Source organism: Brachyistius frenatus, unplaced genomic scaffold (assembly GCF_029030835.1).
Source record: "Brachyistius frenatus isolate BFR_SWC_R1_liver_20210118 unplaced genomic scaffold, ASM2903083v1 Contig_300, whole genome shotgun sequence".
NCBI lineage: Eukaryota > Metazoa > Chordata > Actinopteri > Embiotocidae > Brachyistius > Brachyistius frenatus.
Window position 1 is genome coordinate 64,005 of NW_027210899.1, and position 24,120 is coordinate 88,124.

General features: G+C 41.2%; 1 protein-coding gene across 1 annotated transcript in view; it reads left to right on the plus strand.

Moving 5' to 3' along the window:
- The window catches only part of pdia5 (protein disulfide isomerase family A, member 5), a 66,505-nt gene extending 51,888 nt beyond the window's left edge, over positions 1-14,617 (plus strand). Inside the window, exons 15-17 of the mRNA XM_069722679.1 lie at positions 1,305-1,375; positions 9,774-9,908; positions 12,127-14,617. Of these exons, the coding sequence (XP_069578780.1) occupies positions 1,305-1,375; positions 9,774-9,908; positions 12,127-12,207 (287 nt within the window). The 3' untranslated portion in view covers positions 12,208-14,617. The remainder of the gene's footprint in view (positions 1-1,304; positions 1,376-9,773; positions 9,909-12,126) is intronic.
- The last annotated feature ends 9,503 nt before the right edge of the window (positions 14,618-24,120 follow it).

The window sequence follows — 24,120 nt, forward strand, 5'->3', positions numbered from 1 at the left end:
TCCTGCTGCCAGGTTGCAAAATCTGGTGGAAAGCCTGAAACCAGAAAAGTGAAGTCTGTTGTAGCAGCAGATTAATAGTTTCAGAAGGACATGCTCAAAAATCACATATGATTGTGATGTTTGGGTTTCCACATATTTTTAGACGTGTGACAGAGGAGATAGGTGGCTCAAATGTTTGGCTAACGGGCTTCTTCCTGTGACACCAAAGATGTAAAGGTTCAGCCAGAAGTTATGGCATCTATTGGCTAACCCTCTGCATACATTAAGTCAGGAGTGTGCCTACAGTTGACCCACAATACTTTCAAACTAACCATCAGAATTTGCATTGAACTGCCATAGATACTTTGTGGGAATATCAGGTTCCTTGAAATAATGAAAAAAATTATACACAAAGTTAAAAAAAATATATATTATTCATTAATGATTGCTTGTCAGGGGGTGATTAGCTGGTAATTTAACCCTAACTGTGGAAGGTTTTATCCAGCCACACACTGCAAAGCAGCTCTTTGGCTGGTGATCGCCCAGTTACACCAGTGGTCAGCCTGAATCCTATGTTACTGACCAATGAAGTCAATGCCACAACTTCTTTATCCATTTCAAATTAAAAGCCCTTTAGTCTTGTTTCCTCTTTAGGAATCTGTTTATTACCACAAGAGGTGTTCTTACCTTTTTATCTTTATCATTTTTCAACAGTTTGATTGTATTGACCAGAAGAAAAACTTGACATTAGCAACAAAAGAACAAAACAAACGAGCAGTGCCTACAGTCTATGAACATTTCATCAGAAATGAAAGGAAAATATGTCATAACAGCATTTAAGCTGTTTGATTGCAAATGTGGTGCAAAGACACATCATTCTGTTGTTAGCGAGTTGAATCGGAATCTTCTTTCTTCCTATAATTATAATTAGCATACAACCTAATTAACTCTGTGCATCGTTGATAATTTTGCCTCCACCTACTATAAGTGAACTGCTTGTCAATAAATGTGATCTGTAGATATTGGCATTCTGTGTATTGATTGTTATTGGAGTAGAGAGCCAGGAAGGTTGTGTTTATGACAGCAATAAAGAGATCTTCAATGTCTCAGAAGAAACAAGTGACCATGTTAGTAACTGCAGGATTGTGACCGTGCCACCTGCTTTATGTTAGAGATGTGTTTGAGTAAAAGATCAATGAACGAGATTTTGTTTACAGCTGTGAAGGTGTGTGTATTTGTAGTGTCATGTTTATGTGACATTAGTACCTCCTATAAGCTGGAGGCTGTGGAGTAAATATATAATGACGAGTATTTTTCTCTTCCAGGGTGTCCACACTGTAAAAACGCTGTCCCCCATTTCACCACAGCAGCAGAGCTTTTTAAAGAGGACCGCAAGGTTAGTATTGCCTTTTCTCATTTTCACCTGCATACACTTATTTATAAAGCACTAATGTTGTTGCAAAGAACTCAAGCTGATATCCGTAGTATTCTGTTGTTAGAAGAGAAAACTACAGCTAGAAGAGAAGAAAAGTCATTTCATCTCTGAAATGAATCCTCATCTTCAGTGGAGTGTCCAGGCTGAAATGTACAGTATTTATCCTGGCTTGACTCGATGACAGGAAGAATGGAGAAACCTCTCTTAAAAGGGAAACAAAGAACATTTTCCAACCCCAAGCTGTCCTATTCACATGTTGAATCTTTCAAGCCAGCAGGTTGTTGGTTCTGTCTTCAAGAACACATTACAAGAATTTAAACAAAAGCAGTATATAATCAAATCTCCAACAACAAAGTCAGCTGTGCATCTGCTATATAATGTAGATCAATAATGATAAATCTAAAATGTGCTGGGCTGTCTCCAGTTACAGTCAATCTAATAACGATGGAACTGTTGAGATGCAGACTGTGATTGTGACTTTGCTCAGTAGTTATTGGTCATGAAATACCTGTTCCATAAAAAAAAAAGTCTTGCTCTCCATGCACATGAGTAAGATGTGCACAAAAAAATGTGTGTAAAGAAAAAAAGAGACATTCCAAAAGCTGGTTTCACTATTCACAAATGTTTTGTGAGCACTTTTTGTGCTAAGTTAGGCTAAAGACACACAGGACATAGGGCAGCACTTAAAGGGGAAATTTATATCAATATTTTCACATGACTCTAGGTAACAAATTGGTCAAATTACTTGCCACAATGTCAGAAAAATTCCTGAAACCTGCTTGCCTGCTTTTACCAGAACCAAATTCCCTTTCCAAATATATCGGCCCGGCCACGCTCCATTGGGGATGAGTTCCAGTCATTGCATCCTACTGGGCAAAGACTTCAGCTTAATTTTGAAACTATTTGTGCAGCCGTTAACCAAAGGGCATTGACAACCATATGATGTATGTTGTACGTCAAAATTCACCAAACTGTAAACCACAAAGACCCTCCACCAAGGTGAGCAGAGTGCAACGCCATGTTTGTAAATGACAATTGCACTGTTCTTGCCCCGGCTTCAATGCCTAGATTCTTGCTAGGAGTGCGAGCAAGAATCCCCTTTCTCTACCTCTGCCATCACCGCTGTTATTAAAACTACATTTCGAAACAAACGCTGGACTTTAGCATCCTTAGAGCCACCCCCACTGGTCGCTAGTTGGTCCACCTCTCAGAGTGGTTGAGCAAATCTTGATGCAAACAGGGTTTCCAGACTATAATCACAGCCAAAAACTGAAGCTGTGAGTAACAGCTGGGTGGAACCAGGCTAGAAACCTGCATATACAGGGGTAATTTCATATTTATTATTTACTATCTGGACCACAGGTTTTTGATTTTGTATGTAGTGCAGTCAAATTTGAATTGCATTAAAATGCTCAAATGTCACTTCACATTCATTCTTTTATCCTTTGTACTCTGCACACACGCTCTTTTCTGACAGCTCAAAAGATGTCAGATAAATTTCATAAATATTTGAAAACAGAAATTAGCACATGTTCCTGCAGAGTGATTGCACTCAAAATGAGGACATCTTTAAACAGTGGCATCCTGATAACTCACAACCTAAAATTCCTCTTGCTCCGTTCTTAATATTCGTCTCCGCATGTCAGTCAGGAGATTGACCGCTTCGCTAAAGCCCACACAGTCCCCATCAAATCTCCTGTACATTTGGGGTTTTGAGGTTATTGGAGGTTCATGCAGTCACAACAGGACACGCTCATCCTCGCACTCCATCATCCACTCCCTCTCATTCCTTTTCCCCCAGGGACTCGTGTCCTGACACCCTCCCACTTCTACTCTTCCCTGTTAATACCTTCTGACCGCAGGGCTTATTTCCAAACCTCCTTAACTGTGTGACTCACTGACTCTCACACACACACACACACACACACACACACACACACACACTGAGGGCATTTTGGACACAAGTCTTGCAGTGCTCGTGGTATTAATTTATCATTTCAGAGTGACTACCATTGCTGTCTTTTGATTGTAAAGTCTCATCAGGATGTTTTAAAGGCTCATTGTTCCTGCAGTGCTCAGGCCGTCCTGCTCTCTCATTAGTTTGGAATTTTTCAAAATCGTTGACAGATGGTGTGAAACGGTGACGTGTCCTCAACAACTTACTCATCCGTTTTTCTGAGGCAATCTTTTGAAACTTTTCTCGATAACATTAAACCCCAACAGATCAAACTAAAAATGTTTTTGTTCGAGTCTCTGCTGCAACTACGGGAACTCACGCAGGTCTTTCTCAAGTCCAACATTCAGAAAGTATACACTGAAGCACATCAGCATATTATCAGTAATAAAATTACAGGATGTTTTCCAAAATGTAACTTAAGCTTATTTTCAGTAGGATAAATTGACTTGGCATTACAGCGAGAAATCATATCAGAGTGTAAAACGTGTTTGAATATCTGAGACACTCATCAGTCAAATATATATTCAGCCTTAATATCTCTTTAAAGGAACAATGAATCTCAAAATGCCCACACAAACCTTTGACAACCGAACCACCTTTTTAAAAATGAACTCTGTATTCTAATACTGGAATCACACTACACAATATATCTATCTGTCGTGATGGTAACTATGTCAGATTTCGCAGTCAAAGAGCCGTAATTTTTCGCCATGTCTTTGTCCGGAGACTGCGAGCACTACAAGTTCGACCCGGACTAATCATCATAAACATTCATGTTCCCGTGTCGTTGGGGGGGGTGGGGTCAAGAAGTCGTCAATCACGGCTACAGTCGTTACGGTCGATATCGAGAAACACGTGGTAGTACGAGTAAAACTATGAAGTTAATAACGAAAAGATTAATCATCATAAACATTCATGTTCCCGTGACATGCTAGAGGTTTTCGTCGGGGTGTCGTGCCGCGTACCGGACGCCTTATCGCAGTTCTTCAATGACGTCACACTACGAGGCCTATTTGTAGTTGCTGACGTTCGTATTCGGGCCCTAACACTTGAAATTTGCTCGGCAATGACAACATTTTCCCAAAAATCCGGTGGAATTTATGTAGTCTGATCCAGGCATAAGAGAAATGTAAGGGACTTTCATAGCAGTCAGTTATGTTTTGTTTTTTAAACTCAGTATCAACAGGCCACAACAGCTTAAGGCACTCTGGCATTGCTCCTCTGTTCAGCTGTGGGGTTTGGATCAGTATGCTTATGATGAAACTTCCACAAGCTGCCTAACCAGGGGACCGTCATATCTATGAGGGTTACTCAAATGCACAACTTTGAGATCTCTCGTCCTCCCCCCGGTGGCCAGAGGAGGCTTGAAGTTCTGTTTGAACTGAGTAAATCTACTAAGTGGGCATGTGTTTACTTGGCAATCCTCTCTATTTATAAAACCGAGCCCCAGTGTATTGTACCAGGCCGGTGTTGATCACAGTCTATTAGCTGCCCTTGCCTCATTTACCAAAGACAAACACGAGCTTAGCTGCAGCTTTGAAGACGCAAACAATTAAAAGTCCACATTGTGCTGTGTGACAGCGTGGGAGATGTGTACGGGGTTTGTTCTGAGCTGCTTGTCTTTCCCCCAAATTCCAATCAATAGCAGAATTAAAGGTGCACATTGGCTGGAACAGCTTGTTTCCAAAGCTGTCTGTTGTCACTGTAATGAGGACATTTCAACAGAGAATTGGATTTTTTTTTAAGGATTTGCCAAATATAACATGCCTTGTTGCTGCTGTCAATTTACTGAACAGAAATATACTCACCTGTTTTGACTGTGGTAATATGGAAATACCAAAGCTATTTCATATTAAGCATGCAGCAATTTAGAGTTTTTAACCTCTTCTTCAGGTAGTTTGTGCATGAAGCAGTTACAAAGAGCACACTTAAATGCCCCATTAACTGGAGGCTTTTAGTTTCCTGGGATATTGTCACTTCTTGGAAGGCAATGAAAGTTAGAAGATTCCCCGTGGCGCTTTTCACCTCTGGAGCTGCTTTTCTATGCATCAGCCCCTGTGCACATGGACAAAGTGGCACATGCACAGGTGCACCAAGCAGCAACCTTCCGGGGTGGAAAAATGAAGCCAATTTGAAACTGCAATTCCTCAAAAAGCCACTTGTGGCTTTCTCCAGACATGAGTCTATTGTCATAGACCACCCCCCACCCCATGTTAAATTGCCAAACTTTACAGCAGAAATGAACACCTTTACAGCCTGGTACAAAAAAACAGTTTTTGTATCATTTGTTATGATATGGGGTGTAACAGGACCCAAACGCAGGCACACAGACTCTGGTATAAGTTCAAACAGTCTTTATTGAAACACAGGTGGTACCTACAGAGTCTATTTCCTCCCAAGTCGGGAGGGCAACTCAACCGACTCACACCGGGGATACGAAGCTGGCAGGACAGCGGACAGGACAGCTGGTAGAAGGCGTTGTCCGATACTGGAGCAGGACCGGAGATGGACGGACGGTCAGACTCACTGGCTCCGACTGGTAGTTCTGCAGCACCTGGTATTCCCAGGCGGTCTCCCATCCAAGTACTAACCAGGCCCGACCCTGCTTAGCTTCAGCGATCAGCCAAGATTGAGAGTACTGACTGATCGCACAGACTGGAAGCAGAAACAGGGTACCTGTACTGGAGCAGGAGCAATGGGAACTGACGGACGGGTGACGGCTGGACGGGTGACTGGCGGTCCTTGCGGTGACTAGCAGGAACTCGCAGTATGGACCGACAACCAGATGAGTGCAGGGGCAGGGCACATATAGTCCGGGGAGGTGATCAGGGAAATGAGCCACCTGCAGGTGGTGATTTGGGGAGAGTGGTAGCAGCTGCTGGGACCGGTGAGGGGCGTGGCCACGGGAGGTGACAGGAGGCGGGGAGAGGAGGACACACAACACATGGGGACACAATAACAAACAGACAGGGGAATGACAGAAAACATGAGGAGAGGTGATTGGGGACAAAACAGAGGAGCAGACAGGAATCCTGACATCGTTAGCTAATTTCCCCATTGAGACGACTGTACGAGGGGTGACTTGTATAACTCCTGTTTAAATTGTTTTAAAACTTAAAGTTAAAGCATAGTTAATGGTACGGCTACGTTGAGTAACAGGAAGGTGCCATGACAGTTCACTAAATGGTAAATAGTCTGCACTTATATGGTGTGATTTATTGCCATAGTGATCTACAAAGAGCTTTAGAGTTTTTGCCTTCCATTCACCCATCTACACACATGGTCACACAACAATGGCCACAGAGCTGCCATGCAAAGTCTGCCATCAGGAGCAACTTGGGGTTCAGTGTCTTGCCCAAGGACATGTGGAAAGGAGGAACCACAAATTGAACTGCCAACCTTACCATCAAGCCACCCTGTCATCTGAGCCACAGCCACCCACCCTCGCTGCCTGCAGGTTTTAACAACCAGGCTTCGTACGGCCCGCCTCTTTTCCGACCATGCACCACCTTTTTACCTATTTTCAGCTTATACGGGTAAAACGCTGAGTCGGGCACTGCCAACTGAGCTTCAAAACTGCTCTTCGGGAAACCTGTGGGTGACGTCTACTTATATATAAAGCCTATGATATGCATGCTGGTGATGTGATACACAGATCTACCAATAGTGTCATCGATCAAAAGGTGGTAGTACCATGCCCAGATATGCTGCAGTGATCCAGCTGCAATGTTTTTTTGTTTTTTTTACTGCAGGAACTTTGTCTTGTTTTCTCTCTGTTCTCTGTCCTCTTGTTGCCTCTCTTTGATATAACAGAAACTAATCAATTCAAATATTACTGGATTTCGTCTAGTACCTGTTTTGCAGACCAGCTCATACACACCCATGTTTAGTGTTAAAAGCATTGGTACTTTGTTGTGAGGAGAACTTGTTCTAAGTGCAGTTTGATTACCACTCTGCTCTTCAGTGTTACTCTGGTAGATTGAAACCAGGCCAGCTAGTAATATGCTACTCTTCTAAAATGTTGCTGTCCAATCAATAACCTGATGTGGGGGCTCCCTGTCACTCGAAGATGGATCAATAATAGAATTGGCTGCAGACCGTTGAAGAACAACAACTCCACGGCTTCATTTTCTCTTGTCAATTCACAGCAACTTTGAATGATTACACAGGGGTGAACAGCTGCTTGGAGCCTATAGTTACATTATGTCCTTGTCCTTGCCTCTGCAGCTTAAAGTACTCTCTCTGGCCCTGTTCACACCTGGCAGTAACATGCATCCCTAGGTGATTCGATAACAAGTGGACAGTTTTATGTACGCCACTTCATACTTGGCATTAAAATGGGACTCCACATGCATCTTGAGTTACAGTTTGTAGTAAGATCTCACTTCCCTACTCTATATGCAAATAAACACGTACGTCATTTTCATTTGCGTAGACATTTGCTGTTATTCAATTACAGAAGTTGTAGAAATCAAAACAGTTGTCTCCCTCTTGTTGTTTTGCCTGTTGATATGAAGCCGTTAGTGCGAGAGCGAATATGTTCCGCTCATTCGTTGGACGTCAGCTGAGTCGTTGGTTCTTCAGTATGGTCAGGGAAACATTCGTGAATATGTGACCAAGACCACCTCCGAATGTGGTCTGAGCAATCACATCTCGATGCGTCCAAAATCGTTTTAGTTGCTTTTACACCTGTGCTTTGAGCTCACCAGTTGTGGCCAGATCATCCGAGATGCATGTTAATACCAGGTGTGAACAGGTCCTTTGTGAATTTTAAACTCTCCTAACTTAGAGGTGGTCAAATATAAAAAGACTTTTATATTGTGAACAATTTCTTTCAGTGAACTGCCCAGGTACACAAAGAATCCAATAATTGGCCCATTTGTGTTGACTGTTTTGCCTTTCCAAAGAAGAAACACCTCTTTCTTGCTGAATATACACTGCTTCCTCTTGTTCTGGGAGCACAATGAGGCCTAGTTTAAGGTATCTAATTAATACACCACAGAAGAAGAATATCCTTTTATAAGCTGTCTTCTCCTATGACGTACACCCTATTTCTTCACTGTCCTCTTCTTATGTTTGCAGATGTCTGTGTTGTTTATGCAGATGAAGCCAGAACTCATCAACAATATGTTGGTGCTTATGCAGATTCTCATCATTTGAGTATTTATATTTGCATAAAAAAACACAAGGTGCATGTATTTGTAATTACAACAGCAAGTTTTTGAGTCACTTCACGCCAAGATGCGCAGAGAAAGTGTCAAACACTCTTCTCCCTCCGCAGCATGTCTGTCATTTCCACATTCAGCTCGAGGAGACAGACAGACGGCGAGCGATTATTTAATGTTGACAAGTTCAATGTGCAGCGCTCAGCACCCTGAGAGAGAGGGTGACATTTCAGCTGTCCAAAAAGGACATGCTGAGTGAGCCATGTATCAGTGAGGCGGCATTTACGCCTCATTGGGACGGCTTGTCACTAATCGATGCAACAGCCACGCAACATAAATCTCCCTTGTTGTTTTTATGTAGCACTGATTTTTGCGGCTTATTTTTTTTTATCTCCACCTCCCACTCCGAACGGTTTAGCTGGAGAGCAGTGCATCAGTCATTTTTGTAACCCGGGAAGAGAAACTAAGGGTTTGAATGTGTTGAGCCTGCTCATCGCCAACGCAGCTGAATGCATGTAAGCACCTAAATGACAATTTTACTTCTTTATTATATTCTCCTGTAATGCTGTGTACATTTCTATAGTATTGATCGACAAATATATTAAAGTTTATTAACCTGAAAAATACACAGAGTGCTGGAGAGAAACAATAACTAAACCCATATAATAAAACTGTCTTGTCTTAGTTAAAATCATTATTAAAATGAAATAACAATAAAAAGGAAGGATGTAATGAAAGAACGTGAGCCAAATCATATATAAAGTTGCTTTCAAAAGGTTTTCGAAGATGTTGCAGATCTTGCCAGCTTTAATATCCACCGGCAGGGTAAATTAGCACCTACATTAAACTTCATCACGGGCAGCGGCACTTTTATTATCAAAGATAATGACTGCAACTTTTCCAACACATAAAAACTTTTGCTCAGATGAAAGAAGGCACCCCGGGGAGTTTTAACCCATGAACAATTCATGACATGAAGAATGCTTATATGCAAACTGTGTTGTATCAGAAAGTGAATTTCAATGAGTTGGGGAAATCTTTTGTTTAAGTGCTACTAAAGATAAAAGTTCCGGTTCGAAGTGTTATAATTCACGCATTTATTTATGTCAGATACAGAGCTACTTATCCAATCTGCTATAGCTGCATCACAAGCACCTCAGGTTTAGTGAATCTGACGCACATTGAATTACACTTTGTATATTAGCACATTGAAAGTGAATGTGCTGTTCCTTTTCAGATTGCGTACGCTGCTGTGGACTGCACAAAAGGACAGAACCATGAGCTCTGCAAGCAGGAAGGTGTGGAGGGCTACCCGACGTTCAGCTACTACAACTATGGCAAGTTTGTGGAAAAATACAACGGAGATCGTGGGGTAAGTGGCACTACGTACAGTATATTACATTTCATTTAGCTGACCCTTTTATCCAAAGTGACTTACAACACACTGATGGTTCACCATCGGGGGCCATTTTTAGGGTTCAGTGTCTTGCTCAAGGACACTTAGGCATGTGGACAGGAGGAGCTGGGGATTGAACCACCAACCTTCTGATTAGTGTGCAACCCACTCTACCGACTGAGCTACAGCCTCCCTCTATATAGTATATCTCAGGTATATCTCACCTGCTCTCATATTTCCTTGCAGTATTTGTCCCACTGCCCTCTGAAAGTACACACTTTACTTTGACATGAAAGGAAGCTGAATTTTATTGAACTTCTGCTGAAGTCATGATAAATATATGCATTATACACATAGTAAATACACAAACTTGCTAGAACTCATGAAAGAGCGTGGTGCAGCTGCAGAAACATGTTGGCTCCCCACGTTGTTTAAATCCTGATTAAAATACCAATTTGGCCACACAAAAACAAATTCCATATATATTTGTAGGGTCATATTGAGTCTCTTTGTTTGTGCTAAATTACAGTCAGGCAGCAGACATTAACACAGTCACAACAGTCAGATCAGCTTTGGCAGTCACAATTATAATTCATCACTCATTTGATTTTAGATCTAGATAAAAACTCAATTTGACTGTGATACCACTCAGAATTTTAAATAGTATGTTTCTGAAAATGTATTGCAAATGATAGTACTGAAGATAAGCTTTCTTGATCCCATTGTGAGGTGAGAAACTGTTAGTCAGCACAGGGTTACAGGAATAAATAACAGTGGAAGTCCTGTGTATCGGCATTTGTGTGATGCTGCAAGAGATTTGAGTCATTGGAAACAGTTCATTGTGTCTTTTGTAGAGCAGGTATCAGCTACTAGAATCACTTGGTCAAGTTGATGGTGCACTATGAGAAAGTTGGGTAAACACTACAATCTTTTGATTGGTTGTTTCACTCAGTCAAGTGATCTCTAACCTTTATCCTAAACTTACCCCTCACACACTGTAACAATTAAGTCACAGATTTCACGTCCCTCCGGCTGATCCAATCTAGCACCAGCCTATGAGAAACCTGGCTTACTTCCTCGTTATAATCCCCGTTTTAGAGACTCTCTGTGCATATAAACATCATATTATGACTTATCTTGCACCACGTCTGGAACAAACAAATGACTTTTTATACATATAATGTTATATTTTTATATCGTATCTTTTTATGCCTAATGTAAAGAACTTTGCACAACAATGATGGTAGAAGTTGCTGTACAAACAAACTTCAAACGCGGATTACTCTGAAATAAAATGGACTACTGTGGCATGTAAATATCCGTCTCCAGATTACAACCTTCTGTGTGCACACATGTTTACGATGGAATATTAGGACCACAACAAGGATAAAAATGAGAGGAGGAAGATTTTCTTTGAATTTCTTTTTCTTTTCTTTTTTTTATGTTGAGAATAAAGTCAAACTTTCAGTATTGGTACCAGTTCAACTTTATACCCCAAATATATAAAATATCTCCCTCCTCTTATTGTTTTTACTTACTGTGGTCTTCTGTGTTCTTAAATTGAGCTACAACTTATTAAAACAAGATACGATGACACATAATTGAATGCTGATTTACATGATTAAATGAAAGTATATATGTATCCAGGCAGCCAAAAATACAAATTGATTCATCTTGGACTCGTGTGAAAATTCAGCTGGACCTGAAACTACATCAAATCAGCACCCTTCTAGTTTGTGTATGGAAGCGTTGTCACTGTTGGTGTCCTTGTCTGTGTGAAATCATCCCCAAAAAATGTTTTTACTACAATTACTGCAATTTCTTTCCTCTGTCAGAAGTAATGTCCAACATTTTTGTTCAGTCAAAGATGGTTAAACTTGACTGCACGTTAGCACACTTAGACTTGATCTCATGTGGACAGATGGCCACAACTGGGCAGAAATATTCTGTCAACTGAATTATTTATGGTCAAATATAAGATGGTCGAGAGCCTGGCTCATGTAATTGGCAGCAGAGCATCATGCAGGCAGACCTGTGTTCTGTGTTTAGTTCTCTCTATCTCAGCGCTGTCAGACCGAGCTGAGATGATGTTTAACGACAGGACTCCAGATCAGAAAATGACATTTAAAGAGTGACGAATTGCTTCCAGTTGTGAAATGTGCTGTAGTGATTGTGAGTGTCCCTGTCTTCACAGGAGGCAGGCTTCACGGGCTTCATGCGCAGCTTAAGAGGACGTGACCAGGAAAAGGTCGTCAAGAGGAAGGAGGAGCTCTGAGGGCGGCGTGCAGGGAGGGGGGGGGGGGGCAATGCACTGTGACCCTTGAGCCTGGCAAGGGCCCCATCAGCACTGACGAAGGCGACTCGATGACCTCAGCGAAAGGCTATTTTTTTAATACTGTGGTGATCCCGTTTGTAGTAACACCAACAGATTACGTACAGTCAGATCAGCCACCTGACACTTATGGGTATTTTTTTCATGGATATTAAGAGGGGCAGAAAATACAGACAAAAACACAAGATTTAATTTTTTAATTGTTTTGCCCAATCACTGTGACTGAACATGTGAAAAGCTACACCCTATACTGTATCTATGCAATACTGACCCCTTCTTCGCCCTGTGGGGGTCCGTGTGACTGACTGACAATGTTGGTAGTGGCTGGTGGTGGGCGTCGTTCATTAAAGGTGGAGGCCGCACTGTCCATCACTCCACCATGGGGTCCTAATCCAGTCCCATAAACCTTGCTCCGTCTCTACAGGAGACATATGCTGATTCTTGACAAACAACTGTTGGCTCAATATTTTTTGTTTTATTTGTACAGACCCTTTACGTCTCCAGAGCCATCCAGAATATTGTTATTATTACAGATCATTTGGGAGATATATTCACATTTACACTTATATCTAAAAAAGAAAGAAACCCTTGTACAGTAAAATGTGAAGTGCTACAGTGGTAGAAATGTGAACTAGGTGAACTCATGGTCAATATTTTGTGTAGGTCTGCACTATCATGATTGGTTTTTGCTTTTAGAGAGGACTTGAAACGTTTTTTGTTCGCTCAAAACTGTGGCCTTAAAGTTATTAAAAGATAAAATATCTGGAATCGCAGAAATATAATGATAGGTGGAAGATAATCAGAGGCCTGGTGCCCTTGCAGCTTCCTTGCTACACAAACCAGAGCAAGTCAAAGAAGGAAAAACAAGAACATGTAATGCCAAATATTACTGTACATTGCCGTTCATATTATGCTCCACACATTTCCAAATATGAATCCCATTGACAGATGTGGTGATGTTTTACCTGTTGTATCTCCTCTGTTGTCCATTCAGACAGGGCTTCATTCATTTTTTAACAAGGGCAGGGCTCATTCACACACGCAAGGGAGATGCTCAACTGTGGTGGTTAAATATTGCATGTCGGTCATGAAATGTCTAAAATCTCCGTCCACTGAAATAATCATGTATTCTACCCGATATCCCACAATCCCTTTCGGCATTCATGCATTGCTGGAGTAATTCAAACCTCTGCTTTTACACTCTGGGCATTCAGGTTTTTTTTTGTTGTTCAAAGGGTGTTTTCTGTGCCCATGTGTCTCTGCCACTTTTCTGCTGAACTGAATGACAACAAGGATGTCAAGTGCGAAGCGACTCCACTCTGGACAGCTTTGCCTCAGCCCGGATCCGCTGGGCTTTGGTTAGCTCAGACAGCGCTCTCCCATGCCGGCCGTCGTGTTTGAACCGGGTGACTTCACGGTACATCCAAGGAGTAATTAACAACTAAGTGAAGTCTCCAGACACGGTTCCACTTCTCACAGTGTAAGACCATCATCATTACCTTTGTGACAATTTCTTTTTATTTTTTGGTTTTTTTAACTCCCATGTTTCAGCCTCTATGAATATTTAAATTGTTATCCGTAGCTGAACTTGTGTTTTATTATTCAAGACTTTGGTTTCTGTCATTATGAATAAGGTTCTCAGGGATAGCGAAACACACTCAAAGGGAACTAGTTTCTTTGTAATTTTGCATTCCAGCTGAATAATTTTGAGTCCTTCGGTCACCAAATTCGATATTGTTTACATTTTTATCCCAAGGGGGGAAAAAAGAACGACTGAATTGTCCTTATTTTGTGCTCTGTCATGACATAATGTATCGAATATGACCTAGTGTCAGTAGTTACTGAACTTTTCCTCATCAAACGCTGACATTGTGATTCTTCACTAACTCATTCTAAGTGAAACTGTCTCAAATGTTCTGGCTGGCATCAAACACATCTTTGTGTTCAGTGTGTTATCTCATTATCTCATGATATGCAGGAGCATTTTGAATGAGTCCTTCACACAGTTAGGTGTTAGGTGACATCACTGTAATGAAGTGTTTGTTCTCCTCTCAAGGAGCAAGAATTACCTTCAATCACTCTGTCCATTTTTTGTTGTTGTTTAAAAGCCTCCGCACTGACATCATACATTTGTTTTCTCATGGAAAGACGTTATTCTCTTATCCCAAAGGTATCCATGTTGTGTGGGAATTGTTCACACTTAATGCCAAGAAGTCATTGTTGCCTTTGTTCTTTTTCTTCTGTGCCCAGCCATATGTACAGTTTTGCCCCTTGCAGTAAGTAAAAAAAATAAAATAAAGCCAAACATTTCCAAAATGTTTTTCATTAGTTTTTATACAATATACATCTCTTTGCTGTGTGTAGGTTGCATTGAAGAATTTATGAGACATGTTAAAGGTGTGGCTCCAGGGATGGCAACAACCGTTTCAATGGACATTTTGCACAGACATTCATGGTTTTCCAGACAATGGATCCTAATGATTTTAGTGATCTCCTTTATCTTTCTCAAGTGATACCATGATGTCAACAACTTTGGTTTTATACAAGTGGCAATCCATCATGACGTCACCCACCTGTTTTGCGAGCTGCCGATTTTAAGCTTCCAGTCTGGCATTTTGGCCGTCGCCATCTTGTTTCTTTAGAGCCAGAAGTAACCATATTTGGACGAGATGGGGAGCAGCGAGTGGTGGCTTTGGGTTAGAACCCGAGGACACTACGCCTGCCCACCTATACCGCAACCTGACTTCATCCCAGGCCTGTCAATCAAACCAGGCACAAACCCGACCGTACGTCTTTTTGGTGCCTAATATCTAATCAATGGTGGAATTATTTTCGTATGAACCACCAGAACACTGATCAGAAGGAGTGAATTTAGCAAATGTCACCACAATGACATGTTGAAAATGTGTATTGACTTATATAGAAATATGTATTTCATGAGTAGTTGGCACTTTTTTAAGGAGGGTATATTGGAGCCACACGGTTTTTTTTTTTTTTTTTTTTTTAGACAGACCCTAGTGGCTATCAGTGGTATTGCAGTTTAAGGCACTTCTGCATTGGCTCCACTTTTCAGATTTGGAGACTACATCCATTTTTTATATGCAATGTTTCAAATTGAGCTTATCTAAAAAAAAAATGCATTAAAAGGCGGAAGCTTATAACTTATTTTCTGAATGGAAAAAAAGGGCTGGTCGTAAGGTCATATTAATGATGATAATATAGTGGCAACGGAATAAATGTGTTCATCTTTCTCCACTCACACAGAAAAGGTCACCAGGAGCACTTTTCCATGCCTTGGAGCAATGCTTCATTGCTTCTTTGTGGGGTTTTTGTTGGAGGGGAGGGATGAGTATTATAACCTCTGGGAAATGCATAAGAATTGGAGGGCAGAGGGTAGGGCAAAGTCAAGGTCCGCTCGGATTCAAGTACCCTTAACAGAAGCAATTTTCCCTCTATGGATAATTGTTTTTGGGTTGTTGGATTTTATCTGCGACATCAATCTGCACTCTGCCTTCTTCCGCCTTCTCATCCTCTATCTCACCTCTGCTTCTTTTTGTTATCATTGTTCTATAAAAAGCCTACACATGACCCCTTAATTTTTCAGGTGCATCATTAAATAGCAACCTGATTTTTCACATTGTTGATCTTTTCTGTACATTATTTCGTTCCCTCGCAATATTTTTTAACAAATTAGTCCCAGTACCAGAAGTCAATGAAATAAATATAGGCTCGGGAAAAAGCTAAAGATTTTCTTTGTTCCTCACAATGTAGTAAACAAGCTTATTTACATCAGCCAACACGGTGAAGAACAGCGTCCCTTTTATGATGTTGTTGACAGAAACTGGTAAATTATAGTTACGAAAATCCATCAGAACGATGCCATGAAAAGGCCAGCTACTTGCATCCAAAGGTGAAACTATCCCGAGATAATGAGCAGGTCTTTGAATGGATAGCTTAATGACCAAAATTACATCTGCAATTTAAAGTAAGCTATAGATTTACAGAAAATCTATACTCCATGTGACAATTGACTGCCACCTGAATTTGAGTGTTTTATATGGAAACAACCTTTAGGGTAAAGAGCAACTGTTTTCTGGTATTTACTCTTATTGATCACCAGGCTGCTATGCGCTGTAAATAAATTTAATTCGGTAGTTAGATAGATAGTTAGATAGTTAGATAGATAGATAGATAGATAGATAGATAGATAGATAGATAGATAGATAGATAGATAGATAGATAGATAGATAGATAGATAGATAGATAGATAGATAGATAGATAGATAGATAGATAGATAGATAGATAGATAGATAGATAGATAGATAGATAGATAGATAGATAGATAGATAGATAGATAGATAGATAGATAGATAGTTACTTTATTAATCCCCAAGGGGAATTTTTTTCGCTACAGCAGCATTTATAGATACAGGAAAAAAATTAAATAACAGTAAAAAATATTAAATATAAAAATGCAGTAAATTAAAAAAATAAAATAGAATAATTAAATTAAAACTAACTAAGCAATAGTGCAAAGTTATTTTTTTTATGTATATATTTAAACAACCAAAAAAAAACATAACAGACAACAGTGTTATTGTTGTGTGATGGATTTTACCAGAGGTGAGTTATTGTACAGTCTTACTGCAGTGGGCAGGAATGATCTCCTGTATCTGTCCTTGTGACAGCGGAGCTGGAGGAGTCTTCTGGAGAAAGTGCTCCTCTGTCCCTGCAGCAGGTGGTGGAGAGGGTGGTCAGGATTATCCAATATGGATAATAGTTTGATCAGCGTCCTCCTCTCCACCACCTTTTCCAGACTGTCCAGATTGTAGCCGATGATGGAGCCGGCCTTCTTAACCAGTTTGTTAAGTCTGTTTGTGTCACCGGCTCCAATGCTGCTCCCCCAGCAGACTACTAGAAGTACAGTTCACTGGCCACAACAGATGGTAGAACATCTCCAACATCTCGCTGCACACATTGAAGGATCGGAGTTTCCTCAAGAAAAAGAGTCGACTCATCACCTTCTTGTAGACAGCGTTGATGTTGGTCTTCCAGTTCAGTCTGTTGTCATGGAGACACCAGGTACTTGTACTCCTCCACCATGTCCACCTCCTCTCCCAGAACTCTCAGTCGACCACCATCTCGTCTTGGCCACGTTCAGGAGCAGGTGATTTCTTCCCGTCCACTCCACAAAGTCCTCCACTACTGCCCTGTACTCGTCCTCCCGTCCGTCCCTTATACACCGACCACTACAGAGTCATCAGAGAACTTCTGCAGATGGCAGGACTCTGAGTTGTACTGGAAGTCTGTGGTGTAGAAGGTGAACAGGAAGGGAGACAGAACAGTTCCCTGAGGAGCTCCAGTACCACTGACCACCGTATCAGACAGCACACTGTCCAGACGGACAAACTGTGGTCTGCCTGTCAGGTAGTCAGTGATCCAGGAGACGGTGGACATGTCCACCCCCACCACCCGCAGCTTCTCACTCAGCAGCAGATTCCACAAGAAATAAATTGTACCAGCCAGAGGCCAGATATTGTATTGTGTTCAGTTAGCCAGCGAATAGTGTATTTCATTGAGCTGATAGTGCCATGGGAAGTTAATATTGATGAGGGTTATGAGAGGAAAAGGGAAAGATACTCAGAACTAGCAGCTGAGGTAACTGGGCGGGGGTGGAGCGTAAGGGGTGTGTCCAGCAGGTGTAGGTTGTCGAGGGTTCATAGCGTGGTCAACAACAACACTATTGGGGGAGGTTGGAATCTGTGGATGGAGCCTGCAGCAGGCAGTGAGGGAGCTGGCAGAAGCAGCTGAACAGGGCAGTCTTTGGATTTGGCGGAAAAGGGATGGTGTTGGTCATTGTGTGTTGCATGTGTGATGTTGTGGCTTTCAGCATGTATTAACGCTGCCAAAGTATGTAGGCACAAGTCATACTAGCAGGATAGTCTCTGGAGTTAGTGGAAGAAGAATGGTTGTGGTAGTCGTGTGTAGCATGTATGACCTGGTGGCTTTGAGCAAAGATAACGCTGCCAAAGTATGTCGGCACAGGTGATACTAGATTAGATATAAAACAGGTTTAAAAGGGATGGTGGGTGTGAGTATTGAGGGGAGAAGTTCTGGGACACCAGGACTGCTGTTGAGTCTTCCCAAGGTGGCGTAGGTATGAACTTGACGAAACACCGGTGAAGGGAGGTGCCCACTTGATAACCCCAGAGAGATACTGCACACGCTCACCGTGTTGCCAAGGCTTTGTTATAGGTGGTTTCTACGTTGGTATATTAGCATAGCATTCATAGTGTTAATTAGTTAGACGTTCGGCCGAGATTGAGTCAGTTGACCCTCGCAGTGTATTGTAAAACAGGATTTACAAAGTGCTATTCAGAGATTAAAACCAGACAGGCAAAGTGTACCAGCCTATCAAGAATATGAAAGACCAGCAGAGACAACTGCAGAGGGAAAAAAAACAAATGGTATAAATATCTATTCTTATGAGAAAAAAAACTGTAAAAAGAGGGTAAGAAAGGACTGAAGTAAAAGAGAGAAAGTAAAGAAATCAAAAGAAGATAAGAAGGAAGTAAAGAAGGCATAAGAGGAGAAGAAAGAGACACAGGGCCCAAGGAAAAGGGGTCAGATTGGGAGGGGCCAGGTGAGACACTGGGGTCACTGGCGAACACTTGAAGGGGTTCTGCAGCCGTGTCCAGGTTTCCCCGTGTCCCATCTGCTGGTCCTGCCGGCGTGACCGTACCCCGATAAAGGGCCAGTCTATCGCGGTGCAGTGCAACTTTCCTGCCTCTTGGTGGTAGCTGGACTCTGTACACAACTTTGCCCAGTCTCTCTAGGATCCTGCAGGGCCCAACCCACTCACTGTCCAGCTTGTGGCACCTGCCCTTCTTCCTCTGGGGGTTAACACCTAGACCAGCTCTCCAACCCCAAAATATCGTCCACGTGCACGCACAACATAGTTCCTCTTCTGTCTCGCTCCCGCACTCCGTAGTTGGTTACCTCAATAACTCCTACTTTTCCAATTTCCCCTGTTGAGTTCCCCTGTTGACTGTTACAAGATTCTAGAGCTCTTAAATGACTGTTTGAAAGAAAGAAAGAAAGAAAGAAAGAAAGAAAGAAAGAAAGAAAGAAAGAAAGAAAGAAAGAAAGAAAGAAAGAAAGAAAGAAAGAAAGAAAGAAAGAAATAGAATCTTACAACAGTCGTTTGGGCGTTGTAGAATCTTGGTGATTGAGAAAAGGTAGGGTTAGAGGAAAGGGTGGAGGCTATTGAGGAAGGGTTGACAGGAAGGAGGGGGGGGTCGATGAAAGGTAGGGGTAGTAGAGGAAGGGTGGGGTGAGGGTGAGGAAAAGTAGGGGAAGAGGAAGGGTGATTGAGGTCGAGGGGTAAAGGAGGAAGAGTAGAGAGGAAAGGTGGGGGTGAGGGTGTTTAAAGACAGGCAGGTGTAAGAGAGGGAAAGTAGGGGTGGTTGATGAGGATAGAGAGGAAAGGTAGGGGTGAGGGTGATCCATGTCAAATTAAACCTACAACACAATAACGTATGCATAAGTGATGGGGTCACAATACGTTCTGAATCCACTCTAGTTGCAGCACAAAACTAGTAAAAAAAAAATATTTAAAAGCACTCTACTACAGCATTGTAAGATATAAAAGATAAATTAAAGAAAATTATCCAATAGGATGCAGCAGGGCATCATGAGATATATTTCCCTTAATGTGGTTAAACCCACCCTGCCTTGTAAATGTCAATGTCATCCAAGTCTAGTCCCAACTTTATAATTCAGGCTCTCTTTTAGGTTGCCAAGTCAAAATTATGTAGATACCCTAACATCACATGAGATTACTCAGCATATCTTTCCAAAACCATAGATTGCTGCTCTAACCGTCTCTGGCGTTTTGGTTTTCCGGCTCTCCATAAGATTTTGGAATGCAGTTGTTGGGATTTAACCCCAATTAGTCACAAGAGCATTAGTGAGGTTCAACACCGATGCTGGGCACTACAGACTGGCTGGCAGTGGGCGCCAGTTCATTCCAAATATGTTGGACGGGGTTGAGGTCCGAAAACACCAAACTGGGAAAACCATTTCATGATTCACCTGACTTTGTGTATTGAGACATTGTTAAAGTAGGAAAGTTGCCACAAAGTTGGAATCTCACTTCAGTCTAAAATATCATTGCATACTGTTACATTAAGATTTCTCTTCAACTGAACTGAGAGACCAAATCATGAAAAATTACATCAGACAAAGATAACCTCTTCACCGGGTGTTTTACCGGGGATTTAGAGTCTAATGACAGCAGGAAGTTCCGCTCCTTCCCCAGGGCAAATGATACTGTTCCCAACAGTGTGTTTGTTGTTCATTATCTTTCTTTGTTATTGAGAGGTGTAATAAATTGAAGCCTTTATAAGTATTACTAATGAGGCTTCAGAGTGTTTGTGTTTTTGAGCATTTACATTCTCCCCCAATACACTTCTTGATAGAAAAACAATCCATGAATGTCCTGGAAAACATTGCAAAATCCTGTCAAAGCAAGAATCTGTTCCACAGATATATTTTCTAAATGTGCCATCGTTCTCAAGAACTCCTGAACTCTGAGTTGAATGGTAAAATGATGACATCCTGCGAAAGAGGCAATTGTCACAGATGCATTTGAATGCTGTGAATGTGTTTGCGCCGATGTTTAGACTGTGTCACGGTGAATGACAACACTGCCTTCCTCACACCTGACACTTTCTGCACAAAACACTCACCGAGACCTGTGGCTATTCATCAACTTGTCAGCAGCAGCAGACATCCATCATCCACTTTCACGCACACACACAGGCCATGAGGCTACAGAGGAGGTCTTCGGGCTGAAACATTGCCTATGCTCTGTGGAGATTGCATAGGTATGTGTGAAGGATGAAGCCACTAACCATCTCTGTTTTGTTTTGTTTTTTAGCCACAGTTGTGTTTACATCAATATTCTAACAAGAAATGTATGGAAATGGGGGAAACGCTGATGCAAGTGAATAGCCTATTTCATGTCTGAGAGGAGCACTAAAGCTTGGCAGGCTCTGGGTACACATTATTCATTTTTCATGTTTTAATTTTAACTTAAAAAAAACCCTCCACATCAGAGGCTTGGGAGAAAGGCTAATTTGTTTCTGGCCCTCTGTGGGAAGGTAGCAACCTAAGTGTAGCGAGAATATAAATTATGAAACAGTGTCTCCCAAAGATAATGAGCTCATAAATATTAACAATCTCAGTTAAAGAGAAATAAGTGCGTATTCTGCAGTGGCACCATATGTACTCATGTCTAACAACCCTATTGGACTATTTATTTAGTTGCATTTTGTTACCATTGGAGTAGCAGGGCTTACACGGGCGCTTGGATGAGCACACACAACCACGTGCACTGTTAAATTGTGGCTCGTTTGTACGGTTGAGTAACAACTGCGGTTTACATACACAATGATGCACCCTAGTTTTTTTTATTATGTTTATTTAACAACAAATATTTCAGTCACAAAACTTTCCGAGGAAATGTTTCACGATCAAATCCTTGTTAAGAAATAAGAGGTTCTTGTCTGCTGAAACGCTAGAGGGCTTTTAATTTGAAACAGATACATGAAGTGTTGAGTTTGTATTCATGTGTGATGCAGTAGCCTATTGTCAATATAGCAAATGGTAGAAACATCATGAATCAAATAATACACCTAAATTGTCAATATGACAACTTTGACCATTCCATTTGTTTTTAATCACTCTCTTGCATGACACATTTCTTTAGAGATGATTGGATCTTAAGCACTTTGTTAAAGTTGCTGTAAAGCAAATTCCATGATTTGCTTCTCAGTACATTATATACGTGTGAAATGAGTTGCTTAAAGCATGTGCAAAGTTTGAAAACTGTCCCACTGAAATGTGGAGTTAGACCGTTAAACAGTTTCTCAGCTCAGGTTTTTTTTAGGCGGGGCTAAAAGCCAGCTTCAGTACGTCACCGAGCTACCCCACAGACGGTTTCTATAACCTTCTGCATGGCTCCTCCTCTCACACGGTGAAACAATATAAAAGCCTGGAGCTCATTTGCATAAGAGGTCGTCTCACTGGACTTCAGTTCTACTCCTGCTGTAGTCAGATAGTTATCGTACATCAGCTGGCTGCTACAGGACGTCTCCCTCCACCCGCAAGGGAATCTTCCCTGGAAGCAAGAACCTCCAAAGCAGCGCTGCATCGTTGTTTAAATGTCCTACTGATGAAGAAAGGAAAAAGAGGAGGATTGATTTCATGAAGAGCTAAAGGAGACTTTAGGATTAACACCAACAGACGCCTCTTCAGTGATCACTTCATGGTGGATTGTTTCACCAACTTGGACCGGAGACGGACGGAGTTCACGGACGCACCGCTCCTCCTGCAGCGCGGAGCCGAACCGAGCTTCACCCTCCCGGCCGTTCATCTCCCGGTCGCACCGGCACCGTCCGCCGCCGCTGGTTCACCACTCAGCATAAGCTCTGTGTGCTTGTTATAATTATATAATTATACAATATATATAATTATACTAGATAACTTTTCCACAGTAACTCTGCTACATTTAGTCCGCGGTGCAAACTGCTAACGTGATTTTACTCGGTGTAGAATAAGGAAAATGCTCCGATAACTGCGGATTTTTTTTATGCTTGTCCATCTAGCTCCGATAAGGAACTATAATATATGTAACTCTGTATTTTACATGTTGGGTTGATGGTGAACATGGACCAGAGGATAGGCTGCAGAGAGCAGGTGGAGGTGGAGGAGGAGGTGGAGGGACATCAGTGGAAGAGAAAGACTTTCAGCTCGACCTGAGCAGGTTGAAAGTTTGAATTGAGGTGATATAATGAATTGATGTGATATAATGAATTGAGGTGATATAATGAATTGAGGTGATATAATGAATTGATGTGATATAATGAATTGATGTGATATAATGAATTGAGGTGATATAACGAATTGAAGTGGTATAATGAATTGATGTGATATAATGAATTGAGGTGATATAATGAATAGAGGTGATATAACGAATTGAGGTGATGTAATGAATTGAGGTGATGTAATGAATTGAGGTGATGTAATGAATTGAGGTGATGTAATGAATTGATGTGATATAATGAATTGAGGTGATGTAATGAATTGAGGTGATGTAATGAATTGATGTGATATAATGAATTAACATGTGATATAATGAATTGATGTGATATAATGAATTGAGGTGATATAATGAATAGAGGTGATATAACGAATTGAGGTGATGTAATGAATTGAGGTGATATAATGAATTGAGGTGATGTAATGAATTGAGGTGATGTAATGAATTGAGGTGATGTAATGAATTGATGTGATATAATGAATTAACATGTGATATAATGAATTGATGTGATATAATGAATTGAGGTGATATAATGAATTGATGTGATATAATGAATTGATGTGATATAATGAATTGAGGTCATATAACGAATTGAAGTGGTATAATGAATTGATGTGATATAATGAATTGAGGTGATATAATGAATAGAGGTGATATAACAAATTGAGGTGATGTAATGAATTGAGGTGATATAATGAATTGAGGTGATGTAATGAATTGATGTGATATAATGAATTGATGTGATATAATGAATTAACATATGATATAATGAATTGATGTGATATAATGAATTGATGTGATATAATGAATTGATGTGATATAATGCAGCGTTGTTCATGTTGCAGTCGTTACAGAACTAAATCAACTCCTCCACTCTTATTATCTCCACTATTGTAATGCAGGTGCGTTAGAAGTAGTTGGAGACTCACTGTCTGCTGTCTCTGGTGTCCAGTTTGACTCCTGTGTTACA